Source organism: Balaenoptera acutorostrata, chromosome 8 (genome assembly GCF_949987535.1).
Source record: "Balaenoptera acutorostrata chromosome 8, mBalAcu1.1, whole genome shotgun sequence".
NCBI classification, from domain to species: Eukaryota; Metazoa; Chordata; class Mammalia; order Artiodactyla; family Balaenopteridae; genus Balaenoptera; species Balaenoptera acutorostrata.
The window spans coordinates 51,220,019-51,242,520 of record NC_080071.1 but is presented as its reverse complement, the minus strand read 5'-3'; the positions used below and the strand labels follow the sequence as shown (position 1 = coordinate 51,242,520).

Below are 22,502 nucleotides of genomic sequence, written 5' to 3'. Positions count from 1 at the left end.
AACTCCAAAATTCTTTCTTTTAAATTCATCTTAAACACTATTCTCCCACAAATAACTCAGTGTTAGTGCTCCTATATCTACTTAGATTTAAAAAAAAAAAAATTATGTACTAATTTGTAATGTTTTTTTTTACTCCAAACATCTGTAATTTTGTGAACATCTTAAGAAAATACTAGTCACAAAGCCAAATTACCTATAATCATCAGTATATGAATAAAGGAAAAACTTATTTCTATAACATATAATCCCCAGTTACTGAAATACTATAAACAATAAGCTTCTTGAGATTATTCATTATTTCATCTACCCCTTAACACTATCCCCACAGTGCCTAATATGTGACATACTGAAATACCTGTTAGACACACTGGATTGGAGCAAACAAATATCTGGCACAAATTTTTATATTTAAACGCTATGGCACTTTCAGAAAACAAAGTCCACTTAAATTATTGTTATTTGAGGTGGGGAAAAAAAAGACACAGTGACAAATACAAAGCTAAGTAGTCACCAGGCTGAAGTCATCATTACAATTACAGTAAAAGGTACTGGCTCTCCATTGTAAACCATTAAAAGAGCAAAAATAAGGTAGGTCTGTTAACATTAACGTAAGTTTTATTCAAGAGATAATGTTGAAGAAGAGTTTAATTCCAACAAAGGAAAAATTTACCAGTTATCCACCCTACAGTAAAAAGTGGAACTGGACACCATTTACAACACATAAATAAATTCTACCTTTACATTTCTAAATAAAGCTGTATTTGCTTCTTTGAGAGAGCCATTTCTTAACTTTTGCTGATAAGGCTTTGTGAATTGTGTTCAGAAACTGACAATAAACACACACACATACCCTTCAAATAAAGTAAGAACCTAGGAATTTCACTCCAGGCTGAGTTTCTGCAAGGACCTAGGACGCTATAAATTAAGATTACATTTTTCTACATAAATTCAATTTGAACTGCCTTCATTATAATATTTATCTACCATAATTTGTAAAAATTAGATCAATGTTTATTATGTCTTCATAACTCCCTCAAATTAAACTTCAATATTTGACATAGTAGTTTAAGAAAATAAACATTCAAGGCCTCAGTTTTAAATTTCCATTCAGTGTAATGCACAAAGCTGATAAGTATTAATAAGACTACCCTAAGATAAAGTAAGTGTAGCTTTCTTCTAAAAATTTCTTGTTATAATACAGATCACATTCTATTCCATAATTCTGATAAAGAATATGTTTTTTGGTAACAGAACAAGAGTTTAGGATGATTCAGTCCCTGGAAAATCTTAATGGCAGTCACTCAATGAAGAAGTCAATCATTCCTGGAGTCAAAAACACTCAAAAATTGCTGTTAGCATTAACCATGTTTTTGTTTTTTTGGTGGTTATTGCTTTAGCTGGCAATATCTGTTTTTAAGACAAAAGAACATCTCCCACTAAGCCTTATTTTAAATATTACAAAGTTTATACAGAAAATAGACTCATAGAGGCTAAAATGCTGATGTTGTAAGTAACTCACCCATGAAATGGGTGCAGGTATTTTAGAGGATATCCAAAGATCTTTTTGCTCTAAAAATAAATGCCCCTATTCTTCAGAGTGTTCCCATTCTTCAATAGGAGACTCGAGCAGCTTAACAGTTCTGCTATAAAAAACAAACCACTCTTGTTAACAAACCAAAAACATAAAAGGAAACCAATAAAGGACAGTTTTCACAGTTAACAATAAATAAAAGTGCAGTAAGTGTTCAAGTAGGGCATGTAGTTTAAAAACTACATGTGCGTATTTGGCATAGGTCATCTTTTAAAGGCTCTCCGAGGGTCCCTGCCACTACTTATTGTGGTCATGACTGTTTGATTATTAGCTGTTCCTGGTAGCTGTGGATTTACAGGTCCCCGGCCATTGCTTCTACCAGCATATGAAAATTGGCATCCCCTCGCTTCTGAGCCAGTTTGAACACCGTTTCCTAAAAAAGAATATAAAAAATCACCACCATTTTCAAATAGAAGTACATCTATTTGAAGTTGTAACACATGCTATTAATGCTTACAAGTAATATTATGGAAAACAAACTCCTTTATTTTTGAACTACTGGAAAAAACTCATTTTGAGTTCTAGGTTTTCCCAAATGTATAATTACTGTAAATATATTAACTTGATGCTTGAATTAATAGGGAGAGGGAAAAAAAGCAACTTGGGCAATAGAATGAGAAATTAATAAAGTAGGAAAAAAGCATAGATAATGCACTACCTACATTATAAGGGAAAAAGAAAAAGCAAAATGGTATATAAGTATTGGCATTTGGTTCAAATAAGGTTAACAATGTTTTAAGAGAGACACGTAATTCTAACTTTTTAAGAAAACCAAAGCGTCCCACAACATAATAACACAGCTACAGCTGTGCTCAAACATGTAGCCAACGGGTCAAATAAAACTTCAGCCACCTTAATGAAGTCCAGTCACAAAAGACTTTTCCTCTGGTCTTTAAGAATAAAGGCTTCAAAAGACCTTTAACAAAGATGTAAGAACCACTGACCTTTGAGAGTATTTGAGGGGTAAAGGGCAGTCTTTTAAAGAGGCAGCCATGAGGATGTGAAAAATTAAGGTGAGCATCAATCTGAAGATAAACTGCTTTCAGTACACAAAAATAACCAGTTATTCTGCATCTATTATAAATAATCACTAGATTACAGAAATTTTGTAAAAATCAATGGAAAACAACATAATGAATCACCAAAACTTAGATTTCTTATTATTAGCCAACGTTCACCCAGTAACTGGCCCAAATGTTTAAATACAGGATGTGCTCAACAAATTAGCTTAAGAGGGAATCTGCTTTCTAGAAAAATCAGTTCTATTTTCATAAGATAGATTCCCTTAATTCTTACACCTGATCACAAATACACCAAAAAAAAAAAAAAAAAAAAAAAAATCTTACCCACTGGTCCAAATGTACCTGTACCCATATTACTATTCATGGAATTATTCTTCTGTTCACTGTGTGCCTATTAAAACAATGTTTTAATTTAATCAAATGAAGATTTTTTTTTAAAAACCATATTATTATAACATGTTGTAGTCATTCTTTTTTTTAACTTTCAAGGTTTTTTTAAACAATTGAAAAAGATTTATCCAAGTCCTTTCAATGTTAAAATATTCAGGAATGTTTCCAGACCTCTCAAAGCTTCTGTTACATCTTACATCTTCCTGATACTACTCCCTGCTCCTCTGTTACATCTTACATCTTCCTGATACTACTCCCTGCTCCTCTGTTACATCTTACATCTTCCTGATACTACTCCCTGCTTCTCTGTTACATCTTACATCTTCCTGATACTACTCCCTGCTCCTCTGTTACATCTTACATCTTCCTGATACTACTCCCTGCTCCTCTGTTACATCTTACATCTTCCTGATACTACTCCCTGCTCCTCTGTTACATCTTACATCTTCCTGATACTACTCCCTGCTCCTCTGTTACATCTTACATCTTCCTGATACTACTCCCTGCTCCTCTGTTACATCTTACATCTTCCTGATACTACTCCCTGCTCCTCTGTTACATCTTACATCTTCCTGATACTACTCCCTGCTCCTCCAAAGTGCTAAACTGCTAAATGGCACATACAGCCGTCCCTCAGTATCCCATGGGGATTGGTTCCAGGACCCCCCAGATACCAAAATCTGAAGATGTAGAAGTTTCTTGTGCAAATATGGCGTACTGTAGTCAGCCCTCTGTATAGGAACGTTCTGCATCAGCAAATTCAACCAGTGCAATCCCAGTTGGTTGAATGATCCATGGATACGGAGAGCTGACTGTACATTTCATATATGATACTACAGATACCTATACAGACTCACAAGACATATAAAATGGAAAAGAATTCCATTAAAGAATCTTTAAAAAGATTCCTTTTAAACTTGTCTCCATTATACTTAGGGTACGAAAAGCTTGGCAACCTAGCCACAGATTTATAGTACACAGTCAAAATTAGCCTAATCATAAAAACAGACAATACATTTGCATTAATTACCCCTTTGTTCTGCTGTCCTCGATAATCTGGGTTAGGTTCACTGAAATTTGGCACTTCTGAATAAACCATACAAAATCTGAAAGACAATAAAAGTACAATTTGAATGACTTCTGAAATAATCAACCTTTCTTTACATAACATGCATAACTTTCATGAATAAAGAACGTAGATGTCAAATGAATTAACAAACAGCAATATGCTAACTCTATTCATTTACAACAAAAACTTTCTAAATGCTTATGTTTCATTAAAAAGAAAATCAAATATTTGATTGCCTACAATGTTTAAAACATTCTATTTTGTATTTTAATTCTTCTTCTGTCCTTGTCAAAGATCAAGGACACAGAAACACATCTTTGTCCTGTTTTTCCACATAGGCTGATTGATGCCTCTGAACCATGTTTAGGGTTCCAGAGTTTTTCCAGCAATGGTGATGGATTTGTACTGATCCACTCACACACTTTCATGCAGTCCCTCTTTGACCAATCACTGTGAATCTGCAAAGATAATCATTCAAGGTTAAAAGTGGATTTTGCAGGCATGAATAAAGACAACTGGCTATCAAGACACGGTTTATCCCAATGCCTCTTATCAGCTGACTATGGTGTATATTGATAAACATTACACATAAGCATTTTCTTAGCTCCTCAACCCACAAATAAATCGAAATCAGTTTTGGTAACTCCTGGACTGACCCTGACAAAGTCACTATGTATTGAGTGACCCCCAGTGGTTCTTCACGTAACTGACCTCCATTATTATAAATACCTCTCTATACATGGAAGTCAGAACAGGATCCTCAATCTTTCTGTAATACTGATGCTAAGACCTCTCATAACACATTGCTCTACTACTACTCTAAGTACGAACATAAGTGAATCCCAATTTTCCTCCTAAGAGAAAGCAAAGTGTTACCAGTTTCTGATCTTTAAAAGCTAGCAAGATTGCTCATTTTTCCCAAAGTATCTTATTCCTGTAGTGTAGAATACATTCTTCCTTCCTTTATTTATTTATTTTTGGTGCCATGTGTGGCTTCTCTCTTTAGATATCCTCTATTTTGACAGGCATTTAGTAGATGTCAGGCATTAACCAAACAGAATGGACTTTATAATTTGGCTCATTGCCTATACCACACTTTATGAGTACATCCCAAATGTCTAGGCCAGCATGGAGGCTGAATTACCTTTACACCCCTAGAGAGGATGGTTCCTCCAAGTCAGGGTGGAGATTACCAGGGTAGTAGTTTATAGAAGCTCGCATTGTGACTGCCTGTACGATACCTAGACTGTGGATAAATACAGGACTTCAACTGTCATTGCTGCAAGTCCTTTTACATATGGGTACATATTCACCCATAAGCAGAGAAAAAGAAAAATTAAACTTATGGCCTAACACCCACACCCAGCTTCTTAACTGGCAATTCACTATATGACAGAACTTACTTCAAATGGCATTTGTGACACCTGAAAGATATACATTCCCAAAGCCTACAGAAACGGTCCCACTGGGGATTGTCTCAAGTGCAGCTTCTTAATGCTCTTTGCCAGGAAAAACTGACATTCTCAACCACAGGAAACAGTACTGATAGGTGTTAAACTAGCACATACATGCAAAGTTAAGCTGCTGCAAGCATTCAGTTTACCAGTCAAAAAGTCAACAAATAGGTTTATAGTTTATACCTACCAGTTATTCTGTACATATTATTTGTAATTTATTCAATTATATGAAATGCACCTTGATACTTACTCCCCAATTTTTTGAAGTTCTCCACCCCTTCCAGTATAAAGTGTCAGACATCCTTTCCACATGGATGCATACCTAGAAAGAAAAGAAACATCAGTTCTATGGAAATATGTATATTTCCTTCTACTTAAATAAATCTTTATACTATATTTTTTGTATTGGGGTGCAGGTGGGGCTCAAACCCTGTATCTACCGTTGATTAACTTGTTACTTATTAAGGAATAATGCAAAGAAAACTCTACTGACAAATTTTGACATAATTATATAAACAATAACTAACCCTAGAAAATAGAAGTCTTTTTGCAAAGCAAGCATTGTTATACTCCAAAGATCACATATTCAGTCAATTAAGAAAGGGAGAACATTCAAACTGCAGAGATTCAAGCAGAAATTACTTTTCAAACACAGGACATATAAAATCAACACCCTAGTGTTTACTTTTACACGTATGTACTTGGTCTACCAGATATTGATATATTTTTTCCTTTGCCTCCATAAAACACATAGGCTAGTATGTGTTATTCCTAAGCTACTGAAAATTTACTAAATTTAATCAAGGGGCTAAAAAACTAGGATCACAAATCTTTCGCTTATCTGCTTTTCCAAATTCCCAATTTTTAGCAACAACTTGGCTGAACAATTATTTACTGAGAACAATTTTGAATGCAGGCAGCACATTAGATAAAATAATCCTATTCACGAATCTAAGACAGATGTAAATTAATCAATATTATAAAATAAGCCCAAGGCTTGGTTTTCAGTGGTTCTTTGTACAACTACTATGGTAACTTCATGATTTAGAAAGATAAATTACAACCAAATATTGTTTAAGTATAATGATAGTCCATCTTTTAATACAGGTTAATAAAAATTTTCTCATTTCACATTATATATTTCTCTTCATTTAGTAAAGGTTATTTATTAAAGACTCCATTCACCACTTTTAAGTTACACAAAAAGTGACTTAGGAGACAGTGCACTAATATTTCACCTTACTAAAGTAAAAATTAATGCTTATTTTGAGAGAAAATTTGAAGTTACTACAACTACAACATTTAACTTTCACTTATGTCAGCAATGAGATCAATGTTTGCAGGGTTTTCTGATATGCATGCCAATATTCAAATTACCATTATTGAGATGTATACCTTTCTTAAAAAGCTACTTTTAGATTCAACCAAAATTTAAGGGCCTTACAATGGGCCAGACTCTGCTAAATGTGTTACTTTAGTAAGGTATAAATATTCCCATTTTACAGAAAAGGAAGTTGAAAAGTGTAATAACTTCAAGGTTACACTGAAGTTAAAAAACAGTAGAGTTTCTTTGGTTTTGAATTTTCCTTTAAACTGTACTCCTTGGTAACTATACTCCTTAAAATCCTATAGATACTATAAGGCTACTGACTTAGTTTTTCCACATTTTTTTTGATGGACACAACTATGTATTTTCCGTGACTACAAAATATGAAATAATTGAAAAGAGATGCTGTTTACAGTGTATAAAATAACTTCTAATTACTGGATGAGATACTTTGGCAGCCAAAAAACTTTAATTATGCTAATTCTCACCATATCCTCCCAGGTAGAAATTCTCTTTTGTGCAAGTTAAAGATGTGGAAGTTTAAAAGACATAACCAGTGTCATAATGAGTCAGTGTATGAGAAAAAAAATGTCTAAGTCCTGACTCTCACTTCCTTCTTTGATGATACTCTGCCTCGCTTCCTGAAGATGTTGTAAGACCTGTAAGGTACTATCAAAGGGCTCTAAGCTCCTACTTTCAGGGTGATCCAACACTTTTCTGAGATTCTATTTACTATGCCAACGTCAATCTCCACCCACTTTTCCTACAGTTATGACCAATGAATTATTACAATTCTACTGACCACAAAGCTTCCAAAATATATTTTTAAGACCCCTTTCTGGCATTGTATCTTCCTAATACTTGGTAAATCTTTAAAGGCAGTCTAATTACTAATCAAAAAAAAAAGGTTGTACTAAATTATTTTTAAAAGCCAATCTGCCAACTAACTCTTTTGGACAGAGGTATCATAGACATCTTTCTGCCCAACATTTTCTGCACATCATTTTGTTTTTGTACAACATTGACCTTACAGCAGTAGGTACAAGAAATTATTTTCAAGAACGTGCCTTCCAGATATTGTAACTTCCTCTTTCAACTTCTACATCCGAGTACAAATCTGACACACTACAAAACCTACTAAATTCTCCAGCTACAATCTCGATTTACGTCCACACTGTCTAAACGAGTATACAAATAAAATACGGGCAGGATCTCAAAAGTCATTAAAAAGGGGAAAAGGTTGGAAAGAAGCGAAGTGACAACTATATTAAATAGTTTATGAAAAAGATTAAGTATTGATTATGTTAGTTTTAACAATCTACTAAAAAGACTCAATAATCCCAAAACAGTATTTAAAAATCTACTTAATCTGTAAACTGAGGGTGGGGTTGTTTAGATTCGGCTGAAACTGACTGCTTTTAAAGGCGAAAGTGTTACATCCCAATGCCGTCCATCACCTGAGGTTAACATTGAAGGGGCTTAAAAATCCTCGGGGTGGCCCACAGAAAAGATGAAATTTTAGAACTTGCCAAGGTCCCGGGCGTCAGCCAATTCCGATTCCGCAGACTCCTACTTAGGAGGCACTGTGATCCCCCAACCCTTTTATGCACACCTACCCTCTGGTCAACCGGATAATATCCCCTGGCTGTATAAGACCTCCGATTTCATCCCACACGGAAATAGTGATGCTGCCAGTTTTATCTGCTACTTTGCATGATCTCACTTCATGGCCGTCTTTGGTTTTGGTCACGCGTCCTGTGAGGATTTAAAAATCAAAATGGGGAGGGGTGTATTAGATAATGAGGACTTCCAAAAAGCTAACTCCTGCTCCGGGATCAAAATGCACCTGAAAGGTGGGAAGAGGTCGAGCCCCGGGTTCTCGCCGCAGGTAGGCTACGGCCCCAGCTGGGGCCAACGGGGCCACGTGGATGGGGGAGGGGAGAGGAAAGGGAGGAAAGGGGGAGGGGAGCCCCCGGCTCGCGGCGGCGGCGCCCTTCCCTCCTGTCCCGGGACGCACAGAGGGCGGCGAGGCGGGCTGCGGACCCCACTTACCTATCTCCAGCACAATAAAGACGACATTTAAGTTTTTCAGTCCGGGCTTAATATCTTTTATAAAAAGAGGGGGGTCATTGACCCCGTTCATACTGAAGCAGGTGCTGCTACGCTGCGGAGACTCGAGTGGGCAGGGAGCCTGACAAAGCTTCCCACCCCCCGGGCCAGGGGCGAGGGCAGAGGGGCGACCTTGGGAGGGGGTGGCGAGAGAAGGGGCAGAAAGCGGTTAGTCAGGGACCAATGAAACCAGTCCAGACGGCACTGAGCCTAAAAAAAGGGGGAGGAAAAAAATAAAAACAAAAACGTTCACAAGTTTAAAAGAAAAAAAGACGAACCACTCCGCACACCAACCCCGCTCCCCACGGGGCGACAGGAAAGCAAGCGCGAGAACTGCCCCCTTCTTTGGATAAAAGGAAGAAAAAAAGACAGCGAGAGGACGCCTCTGCCCTGAGTCCCGCTCACACACACACGGGCGTTGCCCTGTCTGTCCCGGGCTCCCGGGAGTGACGGACTGTGACAGCGAACCCGGAGCAGAAACCAAACTACCGCGCACCCAGAGTCCCAAACACCGACTGCGGAACGCGCCCGCGCGCCGGCTGAACCCCCGGGTCGCCCCGCCTCTTGTGACGTCCCATGGCGTCTGGCTCGCCCGACGCCCCGCCCCCCAGGCTCCGGGGAAGCCAAGGGGCGGAAACGGGCAGGCGACGCCAGCGCAGCCTCCCTCTTTCCTGCCCGGCACGTCAGCGCGGGCCCCTCCCCCTCAGCCGTCCAATCGGCTGTCGGCTCCGCCCCACCATCCTCCAGCTTCCGCCGTCGCTGCGCAGCGTCAGCTCTACTCTGCCTAGTCTTCCTTCTTCAGGTTTCTATCGCTTGCTGTTAGTCTTTTGGGTTTTCTTGCATTTTTCTTTTTTCCCCCCTCAGAGTTCAGTCCTTCCCCCCCCCCCCGCCCTTTAGTTTCGCAGTCACGGTGAACGGTTGCTGTGTTTTAGGACCCAGTGAGTACGCCAAAAAGTATGCAGTAGAGTAAGAACAAGGTTCAGGCTAGGGTGGCTGGTCTGGGTTGAAAGAAAAAAATAAGGTAGGGATGGGTCCTTAGCTGTAAGGCTGGAATATTAGGGCCGGAAGGGAAGTTAGAGATCAACTCAGCCGCCTCATTTTAAGCATATTTAAAATTGAGTTCCAGAAAGGTGAGGTAGTTTGCTGAAGGTCACCCAGGAACTTTGTGAGCAAGCAGGGCGTCAACACAAGTTGTCCAACCTAGTCTTGGTGCTTTTCACTCTATAATGCTAGGCAGATAGACAAGTAGTTAAATTCCTTTGCAAATTTATTATTTTTCCTTACCCTTCTCTAGATTACACCGCTTCCCCATGTTGCTTTTCTTTATGCTTGTTTGTTTTTTAATAGACTATTTTTTAGAGTAGTTTTATGTTAGAGAAGAAGGTACCGAGATTTCCTTTATACTCTCTACCCCGAAACAGGCATAACCTCTCCCCATTATCAATATTCCCCCCAGAGTGGTACCTTTGTTGCAGCTGATGAACCTACATTAACACATCATCACTCAAAGTAAATATAATTTACCTTAGGGTTGGTTCTTGGTGTTGTACATTTTATAGTTTTGGACAAATGTATAATAACATGTATTCACCAATATAGTATCATACAGAGTAGTTTCACTGCCCTGAAAATCTTATGTGTGCCACCTACTCATCCTTCCCTCTCCCCTAACCCCTGGCAACTACTGATATTTTTACAGTTTTCATTTTCCAGTATGTCATATAGTTGAAATGATACAATATGTAGCCTTTTCATATTGACTTCTTTCACTTAGTAATATGTATTTAAGTTTCCTCCATGTCATTTCATGAGCTATCAAGTCATGCATTTGTTTTCATACATACAAAATAACTGTGACAACAGTGGGAGACCCTGAAACATTATAACCTGGGGAGGGAAAAGAGGAATAAAGTTTTCTTTATCTTGTGTAGTGAAAAGGACATGTGCTTTAGAAGCAAACCTGGGTGTGAACTATTTACTAGCTGTGTGACCTTTAGGACAATTGATTAAGCTTTCTAGTCATAATTTAATCATCCAAAAATAAAAGGATGTCTACCTCACAGAGGATTGCATGGGCTCATAATAGTGCCTAGCAAATAGTAGATACTCAATAAATATTTTCCCCTTGCCTATTTTCTATGATTAATGAAAAGGAGACAATAGTAGCTTAAGCTGTGATTACTTAATCTTTTCTACCTACGTGGTGATTGCTAATTTTTATCCCCATTTTACAGATGATGAAATTCACCTGAGACCACATAGCCAGAGAAGGCCAAACTGAGTTTTGAATCTAGGCAATCTTGACCCCAGAGCCTTCCGGCCTAAAGGTAATTTTTAGACTTAAATTGCAGTAGTGGAATTATGAGTCAAAAACAGACTAAATAAATAAAGTATTAGCAGCAACATATATCTATAGGGCTTTAGAGAATCATGTAATTAACTATTTGAGATGGTAACAGATACATTGAGAAGAGTATCAGAGAATTTGTGTGGCAGAAGACTTCTTCCTTGAATCTTTCTGAATATTTTTAGCTCAACCACACCACTTCCCAAACATCTGCAAACAAACAGCATAGATATATTACAGCACAAGAAATGAGTTTCAACGATAATCACAACATTAATAGGGGAGTCAAGACATTCTTAAGGAAGCAGAAGCTTTCAATTCGTGGACAAATAAGGTCCAGTGTGCCAAAGACACTGACGTAATGCTGGAAAATGGTGTAAGATAATATTATAAGCATGATTTCAATATCCAGTAAAACAATGATGAAACATGTGAGTTAATGGCAGAACCACATCCAACGTCAGGGCTCCCACAGACTCCCAATCTGGCCCAGAGTTTAGGCAAAGAAAGTTAGCCACTCCCTGAACCCTGGGTCATTTGTTCCCAGAAAGGGGATTAGGTAGGACTGCTCAAACCAATTTTACAGACGTTTAGAAAGAGGAACCAGACACTTGGGAAACCAGCCCCACAAAAGTAGAAGCCTGTGCTCAGAGGCACAGCCCAGCCCAGCCCTGCACTTCCCCCACAGGACAGAAATCAGTCGAACATCTCTCACTTCCTTTCCTCCTAACTCAGCAGTTCTCAGAAAGGAAATGGCAACAAGTGCTTTCTCATTCACCAAAACTAAAGGCAGTCTTGAGAAACAAGATGGTGTGGGCAGTTTACGAACTCTTCAACCCAGGTCAGTTGGTTTAAACTACCCCTGATCACTCCTCAAGGGTGGTGGTTAATTAAAAAAAAAAAAAACGAAAGGAGATGTCTAGAAGAGCAACTATTGCCACCCAAATAATCTTTCCTAATATTACCATTCAGTGAAGTAAACAAAGATCTATCAATGCCCAGCCAGTTAGATCGTAATGACTATATTGCTGCTTCTTTACTGTCTTTGCAGGATTACTTCGTGGTCTTGCTTCTAAGACTGTTTGTGGGCTTTTGTCATTTTCATAGCCCAAACATAGACTTATTCTGAGATGATGAGAGGTTTATACCCAGAACACCACTACTCCGTGTAAAGAAGATATTGCTTGGTCAGATCCAGTACAATACCAAAGGGCATCCATTAGAATTTTGTGCATAAGTTTGCCCACCACACACTACCCGTGCTCACTACCAGGTTCTGGTTTCTGGGACCCCAGTGGTCATTTTCACTTTCTTTGTACTATCCGTCTATTTTAAACTATTACAACATCAATAAAATACCTGGCCAAGTACTATTTGATACTAGACATATTGTGCAGTGAAACTAACAATAAAAAAAATTAACAAGAACTGCAGTGTTCTCACATTACAGAGATAATCCACTTTGTAGCATAATTGGCAAGGTCAAAAAAAAAAAGGTCTTAATCTTCTTTAAAACATTTAATCAAAAGCCTCATAAGTAATGTTTAGTAATATTTAAACACAAATCATCCCTAGAATGGTAAATGCTGACACACATTGAGCATTTACTATGTGCCAGGCATTTTACCTTAAAAGCACTTTATGCTTATTTATATATTACTTAATAATTCATGTGAAGTGGATTTTCTCATTTTATATACTAAGTTATGAAGCTGGAATTTAAAACCAACTGTCTGTTACATACAATGACCTTTTTTCCAAAACAGGTTATTTTCCCTAAAAAGTGCATTTCTTTTTTTTTTTTAATTTTTGAATTTTATTTTATTTATTTTTTTATATAGCAGGTTCTTATTAGTTATCCATTTTATACACATCAGTGTATACATGTCAATCCCAATTGCCCAATTCATCACACCACCACCCCCACCCCCCCGCCACTTTCCCCCCTTGGTGTCCATGCGTTTGTTCTCCACATCTGTGTCTCAATTTCTGCCCTGCAAACCAGTTCATCTGTACCATTTTTCTAGGTTCCACATATATGCGTTAATATACGATATTTGTTTTTCTCTTTCTGACTTACTTCACTCTGTATGACAGTCTCTAGATCCATCCACGTCTCAACAAATGACCCAATTTTGTTCCTTTTTATGGCTGAGTAATATTCCATTGTATATATGTACCACATCTGCTTTATCCATCCGTCTGTCGATGGGCATTTAGGTTGCTTCCGTGACCTGGCTATTGTAAATAGTGCTGCAATGAACACTGGGGTGCATGTGTCTTTTTGAATTATGGTTTTCTCTGGGTATATGCCCAGTAGTGGAATTGCTCGATCGTATGGTAATTCTATTTTAGTTTTTTAAGGAACCTCCATATTGTTCTCCATAGTGGCTGTATCAATTTACATTCCCACCAACAGTGCAAGAGGGTTCCCTTTTCTGCACACCCTCTCCAGCATCTGTTGTTTGTAGATTTTCTGATGATGCCCATTCTAACTGGTGATACCTCATTGTAGTTTTGATTTGCATTTCTCTAATAATTAGTGATGTTGAGCATCTTTTCATGTGCTTCTTGGCCATCTGTATGTCTTCTTTGGAGAAATGTCTATTTAGGTCTTTGGCCCATTTTTGGATTGGGTTGTTTCTTTAATATTGAGCTGCATGAGCTGTTTATATATTTTGGAGATTAATCCTTTGTCTGTTGATTCGTTTACAAATATTTTTCTCCCATTCTGAGGGTTGTCTTTTCATCGTGTTTATGATTTCCTTTGCTGAGTAAAAGCTTTGAAGTTTCATTAAATCCCATTTGTTTATTTTTCTTTTTATTTCCATTACTCTAGGAGGTGGATCCAAAAAGATCTTGCTGCGATTTATGTCAAAGAGTGTTCTTCCCATGTTTTCCTCTAAGAGTTTTATAGTGTCCGGTCTTACATTTAGGTCTCGAATCCATTTTGAGTTTATTTTTGTGTATGGTGTTAGGGAGTGTTATAATTTCATTCTTTTACATGTAGCTGTCCAGTTTTCCCAGCACCACTTATTGAAGAGTCTGTCTTTTCTCCATTGTATATCCTTGCCTCCTTTGTCATAGATTAGTTGAGCATAGGTGCGTGGGTTTATCTCTGGGCTTTCTATCTTCTTCCATTGATCTATGTTTCTGTTTTTATGCCAGTACCATATTATCTTGATTACTATAGCTTTGTAGTATAGTCTGAAGGCAGGGAGTCTGATTCTTCCAGCTCTATTTTTTTCCCTCAAGACTGCTTTGGCTATTCGGGGTTTTTTGTGTCTCCATACAAATTTTAAGATTTTTTGTTCTAGTTCCGTAAAAAATGCCATTGGGATTTCATTGGGATTTCATTGAATCTGTAGATTGCTTTGAGTAGTATAGTCATTTTCACAATATTGATTCTTCCAGTCCAAGAACATGGTATATCTCTCCATCTGTTGCTATCACCTTTAATTTCTTTCATCAGTGTCTTATAGTTTTCTGCATACAGGTCTTTTGTGTCCCTAGGTAGGTTTATTCCTAGGTATTTTATTCTTTTTGTTGCAGTGGTAGATGGGAGTGTTTCCTTAATTTCTCTTTCAGATTTTTCATCATTAGCATACAGGAATGCAAGAGATTTCTGTGCATTAATTTTGTATCCTGCAACTTTACCAAATTCATTGATTAGCTCTAGTAGTTTTCTGGTGGCATCTTTAGGATTCTCTGTATATAGTATCATGTCATCTGCAAACAGTGACAGTTTTACTTCTTCTTTTCTGATTTGTATTCCTTTTATTTCTTTTTCTTCTCTGATTGCTGTGGCTAGGACTTCCAAAAGTATGTTGAATAATAGTGGCGAGAGTGGACATTCTTGTCTTGTTCCTGATCTTAGAGGAAATGCTTTCAGTTTTTCACCATTGAGAATGATGTTTGCTGTGGGTTTGTCATATATGGCCTTTATTATGTTGAGGTAGGTTCCCTCTGTGCCCACTTTCTGGAGAGTTTTTATCATAAATGGGTGTTGAATTTTGTCAACAGGTTTTTCTGCATCTATTGAGATGATCATATGGTTTTTCTTCTTCAATTTGTTAATATGGTGTATCACATTGATTGATTTGCATATATTGAAGAATCCTTGCATCCCTGGGATAAATCCCACTTGATTGTGGTGTATGATTCTTTTAATGTGTTGTTGGATTCTGTTTGCTAGTATTTTGTTGCGGTTTTTTTGCATCTATATTCATCAGTGATATTGGTCTGTAATTTTCTTGTTTTGTAGTATCTTTGTCTGGTTTTGGTATCAGGGTGATGGTGGCCTCATAGCATGAGTTTGGGAGTGTTCCTTCCTCTGCAATTTTTTGGAAGAGTTTGAGAAGGATGGGTGTTAGCTCTTCTCGAAATGTTTGACAGAATTCACCTGTGAAGCCATCTGGTCCTGGACTTTTGTTTGTTGGAAGATTTTTAATCACAGTTTCAATTTCATTACTTGTGATTGGTCTGTTCATATTTTCTGTTTCTTCCTGGTTCAGTCTTGGAAAGTTATACCTTTCTAAGAATTTGTTCATTTCTTCCAGGTTGTCCATTTTATTGGCATAGAGTTGCTTGTAGTAGTCTCTTAGGATGCTTTGTATTTCTGCGGTGCCTGTTGTAACTTCTCCTTTTTCATTTCTAATTTTATTGATTTGAGTCCTCTCCCTCTTTTTCTTGGTGAGTCTGGCTAATGGTTTATCAATTTTGTTTATCTTCTCAAAGAACCAGCTTTTAGTTTTATTGATCTTTGCTATTGTTTTCTTTGTTTCTATTTCATTTATTTCTGCTCTGATCTCTATGATTTCTTTCCTTTTGCTAACTTTGGGTTTTGTTTGTTCTTCTGTCTCTAGTTCCTTTAGGTGTAAGGTTAGATTGAGATTTTTCTTGTTTTTTGAGGTAGGCTTGTATAGCTATAAACTTTCCTCTTAGAACTGCTTTTGCTGCATCCCATAGGTTTTGGGTCCTCGTGTTTTCATTGTCATTTGTCTCTAGGTATTTTTTGTTTCCTCTTTGATTTCTTCAGTGATTTCTTGGTTATTTAGTAACGTATTGTTTAGCCTCCATATGTTTGTGTTTTTTACATTTTTTTCCCTGTAATTCATTTCTAATCTCATATCCTTGTGGTCAGAATAGATGCTTGATATGATTTCAATTTTGTTAAATTTACTGAGGCTTGATTTGTGACCCAGGATGTGATCTATCCTGGAGAATATTCCATGCGCACTTGAGAAGAAATTGTAATCTGCTGTTTTTGTATGGAATGTCCTGTAAATATCAATTAAATCTATCTGGTCTATTGTGTCATTTAAAACTTGTGTTTCCTTATTTGTTTTCATTTTGGATGCTCTGTCCATTGGTGTAATTGAGGTGTTAAAGTCCCCCACTATTATTGTGTTACTGTCGATTTCCTCTTTTATAGCTGTTAGCAGTTGCCTTATGTATTGAGGTGCTCCTATGTTGGGTGCATGTATATTTATAATTGTTATATCTTCTTCTTGGATTGATTCCCTGATCATTATGTAGTGTCCTTCCCTGTCTCTTGTAACATTCTTTATTTTAAAGTCTATTTTATCTGAAATGAGTATTGCTACTGCAGCTTTCTTTTGATTTCCATTTGCATGGAATATCTTTTTCCATCCCCTCACTTTCAGTCTGTATGTGTCCCTAGGTCTGAAGTGGGTCTCTTGTAGACAGCATATATATGGGTCTTGTTTTTGTATCCATTCAGCAAGCCTGTGTCTTTTGGTTGGAGCATTTAATCCATTCACGTTTAAGGTAATTATCGATATGTATGTTCCTATGACCATTTTCTGAATTGTTTTGGGTTTGTTTTTGTAGGTCCTTTTCTTCTCTTGTGTTTCCCACTTAGAGAAGTTCCTTTAGCATTTGTTGTAGAGCTAGTTTGGTGGTGCTGAATCTCTTATTTTTCTAGAAAATTTTGTCATGATTCAAAAATTGGCCCCTCTCAGGGTTTGTATGGAATCGAAAGAAGCCTAAACATTAGTTTGGGAAATATAAATTTCTTTGTAATATCCAAGTTCCCCATTCAGGACCCACACTGTGATCTTCTATAGTGGTCTTTTAAATTTTGCTGGATTAACTACTCATTCATGTTTTTATACATCTTAAATCCCCCTGAGATATAGTTTTGCTTTGATTTTGATTTTGCTAGAGTGAGTCCTCAAGTAAATTCCCCAGAAAGAAAAGCAGAAGGTAACTTTCTGGTACTTTACGTATCCAAACATGTCTAATTTTTTTTCTCATATACATATCATATCTTGGGCATGTATAGAATCTTGATATTGTAATCCTTTTCTCTTAATATTTATCCCTAAGTCTAATGGATAGAATGTCCCTTGAAACACTACTATTAGAAGGAAAAAAATGGAAAACAACCTAAGTGTCAGAAAGGAGAGATATATTAAATGGTAGTGTATCCTTTGTAGGCAAGTCTATAAACTATTTTTAAGTTAGGTAAATATATATGCATGATAAGGAAATAAGTCCATGTGGAAAAAAGGACACTGCATAACATGTATACTATGATTAGATTTTTTATTTATTTATTTATTTATTTATTTTTGGCTGTGTTGGGTCTTCGTTTTGTGCAAGGGCCTTCCCTAGTTGCGGCAAGCGGGGGCCACCCTTCATCGCGGTGCGGGGGCCACTCTTCATCACGGTGCGTGGGCCTTTCACTATCGCGGCCTCTTTTGTTGCGGGGCACAGGCTCCAGACGTGCAGGCTCAGTAGTTGTGGCCCATGGGCCCAGTTGCTCCGTGGCATGTGGGATCCTCTCAGACCAGGGCTCGAACCCATGTCCCCTGCATTGGCAGGCAGATTCTCAACCACTGTGCCACCAGGGAAGCCCCTGATTCGATTTTTTGAAAAATAAAACCCTACATGGATATATATTCATATATCTATTTTCGTATCTATACATCTGGAAGAACATGAACCAAAAATTAACAAATCACTATGGGGATTAAGATTAATGTGTGTGGAAGGAAGAACTTTCACTTTTTATTTTATATACTCTAAATTATTTGAAGTTTTAGAATGATGTCTTATTACTAATTAACAGGGTAGAGTTTTATGCAGCCAATGTACACATTTACTTGACCTTTTCCACGCCTTTATTTCACTCTACGCTGTTGACCACACTCCCTCCTGTAAAAACACTGGTTTAGGTGACTCTTCTGAGTCTTTCCATGACACATACTTATTCCAATTTAGAACTTTGCATTTTAATTTATAATTTATAATTGCCTATTTATTTGTCTATTTTTTCCAAGTAGACTGGAAAGTCAGATACTTTCCCTATTTCATGGTTTTATACCTTATAGAGTGCCAGTTCAATGACTATTTGTTGAAAGTGTCTGTGATTTGAAAGGGAATGTGTATTATCTGGTACTCTGGAAGGTAAAAGAAACAGTGCTCAGAAGGTAAAAAGGGAAGTGATAGAGGCAGGATGGAAAGTCCTGAAGATGGGCTGTGTCCATTGGCTGAGCAGTTGAACTACTGAGGGAGAGGTTCCCTTAACTGCAGTCTAACTAGATCAAAGGAACAAGGTGGAGATGTGTGTGAGAAACTATGCAAAAGTGGTGAGAAGGTAACTGGCCTTCTCCTTTGGGGGAATTCCACACTTCAGTAGGAAACTGTTATGTAAATGTCTGTCTCTGGTAATCTAGTAGTTTCTGCATCTCATGTGGATGGGATATATAGGAGTAGCATGGGACTTCTGAAGGGGAAGTTGGAAGGCAAATATCACTATAAAAGCAAGAGAAAGCAGGACTTGCTTATTAGGGTAAAGACTAAGCTGTCCCCGAAAAGAGACACCAAAAAGTATACATCTATACGCAGAGGCTTAAATAACATGTTTTCTCATGTTACAGTAAGGTGAACAGTCCAGCTTGGCAGGGAGTCTCTACTCCACAGAGTCATTCAAGGACCCATATTCCTTTCATTTATTGCTTCATGGTCAAAGTTAGGTTGTGGGGACATTCAGTGTTCCAGCCTGAGGAAAGGGAAAAGAGAGGAACTTCAAGGCAAGTCACTTATCTTTTAAGGTAGAGATGATCCAGAAATTACATATAACTTCAATTTACCCGTTACTTCTACTTACATCCCATCAGCCAAAACTTAGCCACATAATCACATCTAACTGTGAAAAGAGGATGAAGCTGTAGTCTTTAGCTGAGTAGCCATGTACCTAGTGTAACTTCTATTTCTATGGGAGAAGGGAAGTATGGATTTTGGAGAAAAACTAGTTTCTGCCATATAAAGAAATTATTGTTTTCATAACCTGAGTAATAAAAGTTGTCTTGAAACTCTAGTTGCCATCAAATGCTGGTCTACTACTGCTAATGCACGTGCAGTGCAAAAACCAAGGACAATGGAAGAAACTTAAAGCTAAATGTATTCAACGTAAGAGACTGTCCTTTATTATGAGATAATGTTAAAATATCTTTAATGATATGCAGAGCATTTTTTTTGTCTTTTTTTGTTTTTATTTTCTATGCATAGCATTTTAAATGTCCTTAAAAAAAAAAAAAAGTAAAATAGAACATTGGCAAAACTACTATCAGTATACCCATTCCCCAACTTCTGTGTGTGTGTTTGTTGAAATTTTACTGATTCTTGAAATCCTTATCTGAGACTAATGCACCATATTGCTGAGACCAAGCACAGAGGGTCAGCAGAAAGGCTAGTAGTTAGGAGTAGAGTCCCTACTCCTCCTTCAACATTGAAGGTGACATCTCACCCCCAGAATAGGTTTCTTAAACTCTCCCCACTGGACCCTCCATCATCTCCCTCTCCATCACCAGTAAGGTCCCCCTCCTCTGGACTCCCATAGTATTCTTTACATGGTTCTACTGCTGCATTTGTCACATTGCATTGTATCAAAAGTTACTGTCTCTCTCCTCCAACTTGAACATGATCACCTCAAGAATAAGGACCATCTGCTCATTGAAGGTACTAGTTCTTTTTCAAGATGAAAACATCTGTATTAATTTGCTAGGGCTACCCTAACAAAATACTACAGACTGGGTGGTTTAAACAGCAGAAATTTATTTTCTCACAGTTATAGAGTCTACAAACCCAAGATCAAAATGTCAGCAGGATTTGTTTCTTCTGAGGCCTTTCTCCTTGGCTTCCAGATGGCTACCTTCTCACTGTGTCCTTACATGGTCTTTCCTCTGTGCACATGGATCCCTGGTGTCTGTACATCCAAATTTCCTCTTCTTATAAGGACACTGGTCAGATTGGGTTAATATCATGCTTTGTACCAGTCGGATTGGATTGGGACCCTAACAACCACATTTTAACTTGTCTCTTTAAAGGCCCTATCTTCAAAAACAGTCACATTCTGAGTTACTGGGAATTAGGGCTTCAGCATATCAATTTTGGGGGGCAAAATTCAGCCCATAACACCTTTATGATCTTTGTTGATTATAAAAATAATATAATATTTTTTTAATCAAATCATACAGAAATGTGTAAGTAGAAAGTCAAAGTCTCCTATCACTTCACTTCTCATGACAATATCTCCCGACAGTTAGGGGTAATCAGTGTTCCGTGAATGAATGAGTGAGTGAGCATGGGGTGGGCTTTATATAACATCTGAGAAAAATGAGCCACCAAGAGGCTAAGCAACTTTTTCTAGGTCATAAAACTAGTTAATGAAAAGAGAATCATACCCAGTTCTACCAATTTCTCATCTAACATTCATATTTCTCTTTGTAAGTTACCAAACTTGGGAATTCCCTGGTGGTCCAGTGGTTAGGACTCGGCACTTTCACTGCCAGGGCCAGGGTTTGATCCCTGGTCGGGGAACTAAGATCCTGCAAGCCATGAAGCACGGCCAAAAAAAATTAAAAAGTTACCAAACTTAATTAAGTGCTTTTCACTTATATTTGCCTTTGTCATAGGCTCTTTCTGCAGCAAGAAACAGATATTCACTTAGATTTTCATGTACTTATTGCTGCATAACAAACCTCGTCAAAATTTAGTGAATTAAAAACAGCAATTACTTCATTTTCACAATTCTGCGGGCTGGCCATCTGGGTGTGACTTCTGATTGCCTTGCCTGCAGTCACTCATGTGGCCTCATTCCCATGTCTGCCAGCTGGTGCTGGCTCTGCACTGGGGTGCTTCTGTTGCCCTCCACAGGGTTTCACATCCTCTGGTAAGCTACACTGGGCTTCAGAGCTTGGTGATCTCAGGATTCCAGGTGGCAAAAGTGGAAGCTGCAAAGTCTTTTGCAGATTAGACTCTGCAACGGGCATTATGTTACTTCTATCACATTCTGTTGGTCCAAGTCGGCCACAAGGCCAACCCAGATTCAGGGGGGTGGAGAGATAGGCTCTGCCTCTTCATGGAAGGAATAGCAACATCACATTGCAAAAAAGTATGTGGACACAGGAAGGTGTGATTCACTGGGGGGCATTACCATAATGCTTTTCCACAGCTGACATTTCCTACAGGATGACATTCTGCGTGTTGGCCTTCCTATCATGCCCACAACTTCCTTTTAAAAAAGTGAATAATTCATATGGTATCATGCTTTGTACTTTGTAACTCTCCACCTGGCTTCAAGAAGTCAGACTGGAGATTAGTGCTTGTATTAGGATTAGAGCCAACTTCAAGTGAGAGAAAACCCTACATGGCTGGACTTAAAGCAGAAGTTTATTTCTGATTCTTGTCAAAGTCAAGAGGTAGGTTCTTCAGAATTGGTATTGGCCTCCACATTCTCTGGCCTCTTCTTTCTTGTTTTGCTCCATTGACTGTACCTTCCATCACCAAGGTTGCCTCATGATCCAAGATGGCTGCCAAAACTCCAAATATTACAGTCTATTTCACCCAGCAGGAAGGAAAAAAGGGAGGGAAAATAAAATCCACTCTTATAATGATACTTCCTAGATGTTGTACATCTGACTTCCACTTATATCCCATTGGCCTGCACTTAGTTATAAAGCTATACCTATCAGCACAGGGGATTGGGAACTGTACTCTTTATTTCTGATAACTCTGTGCCCAGCCAAAAATTAGGGGTTCTATTACTACAGAAGAAGGAAAGAGTAGATATTGATGGATAATCAGCAGTCTCTGCCACAGTGCTCAGCCTAAAGCCAGACATCAGTATGCTGCCCATGGGTGTATAATGTGGCCTGGTAT

The 22,502-nt window shown here is 38.0% G+C and overlaps 1 protein-coding gene and 1 long non-coding RNA gene across 8 annotated transcripts in view; one reads left to right on the top strand and one right to left on the bottom strand.

Moving 5' to 3' along the window:
• Positions 1-595: 595 nt before the first annotated feature.
• NABP1 (nucleic acid binding protein 1) lies at positions 596-9,469 on the bottom strand. Of its 2 annotated transcripts, XM_007171451.3 has the most exons (7): positions 8,909-9,469; positions 8,473-8,611; positions 5,780-5,851; positions 4,034-4,109; positions 2,938-3,004; positions 2,536-2,627; positions 596-1,964 (listed from the first exon to the last, which is right to left on the bottom strand). In XM_007171451.3, the coding sequence occupies exons 1-7, from the start codon at positions 8,997-8,999 to the stop codon at positions 1,884-1,886; spliced, it is 618 nt and encodes a 205-aa protein (XP_007171513.1). In that variant the 5' UTR covers positions 9,000-9,469; the 3' UTR covers positions 596-1,883. The 2 variants fall into 2 exon arrangements, with proteins under 2 accessions (XP_007171513.1, XP_007171514.1); XM_007171452.3 differs by lacking the exon at positions 2,536-2,627.
• Positions 8,642-22,502, top strand: part of LOC103011793 (uncharacterized) — a 220,440-nt gene continuing 206,579 nt past the window's right edge. For 4 of the 6 annotated variants that reach the window (XR_450112.2, XR_450110.2, XR_009008994.1 and 1 more), the window contains exons 1-2: positions 9,709-9,783; positions 11,200-11,292. This is a non-coding gene — a long non-coding RNA (uncharacterized LOC103011793). Of the gene's footprint in view, positions 8,745-9,691; positions 9,784-11,199; positions 11,293-22,502 lie in introns of those variants that run through there. The other 2 variants (XR_009008996.1, XR_009008995.1) reach the window with 2 other exon arrangements.

Coding starts and splice junctions, on each gene's coding strand:
- NABP1 (XM_007171451.3), bottom strand. CDS start 8,999: ATGAACGGGGTCAATGACCCCCCTCTTTTTATAAAAGATATTAAGCCC. Junction 8,612..8,908: donor CTTTATTGTGCTGGAGATAG/GTAAGTGGGGTC, acceptor AAATCCTCACAG/GACGCGTGACCAAAACCAAA. Junction 2,628..2,937: donor AGGTACATTTGGACCAGTGG/GTAAGATTTTTT, acceptor TACTGAAAGCAG/TTTATCTTCAGATTGATGCT.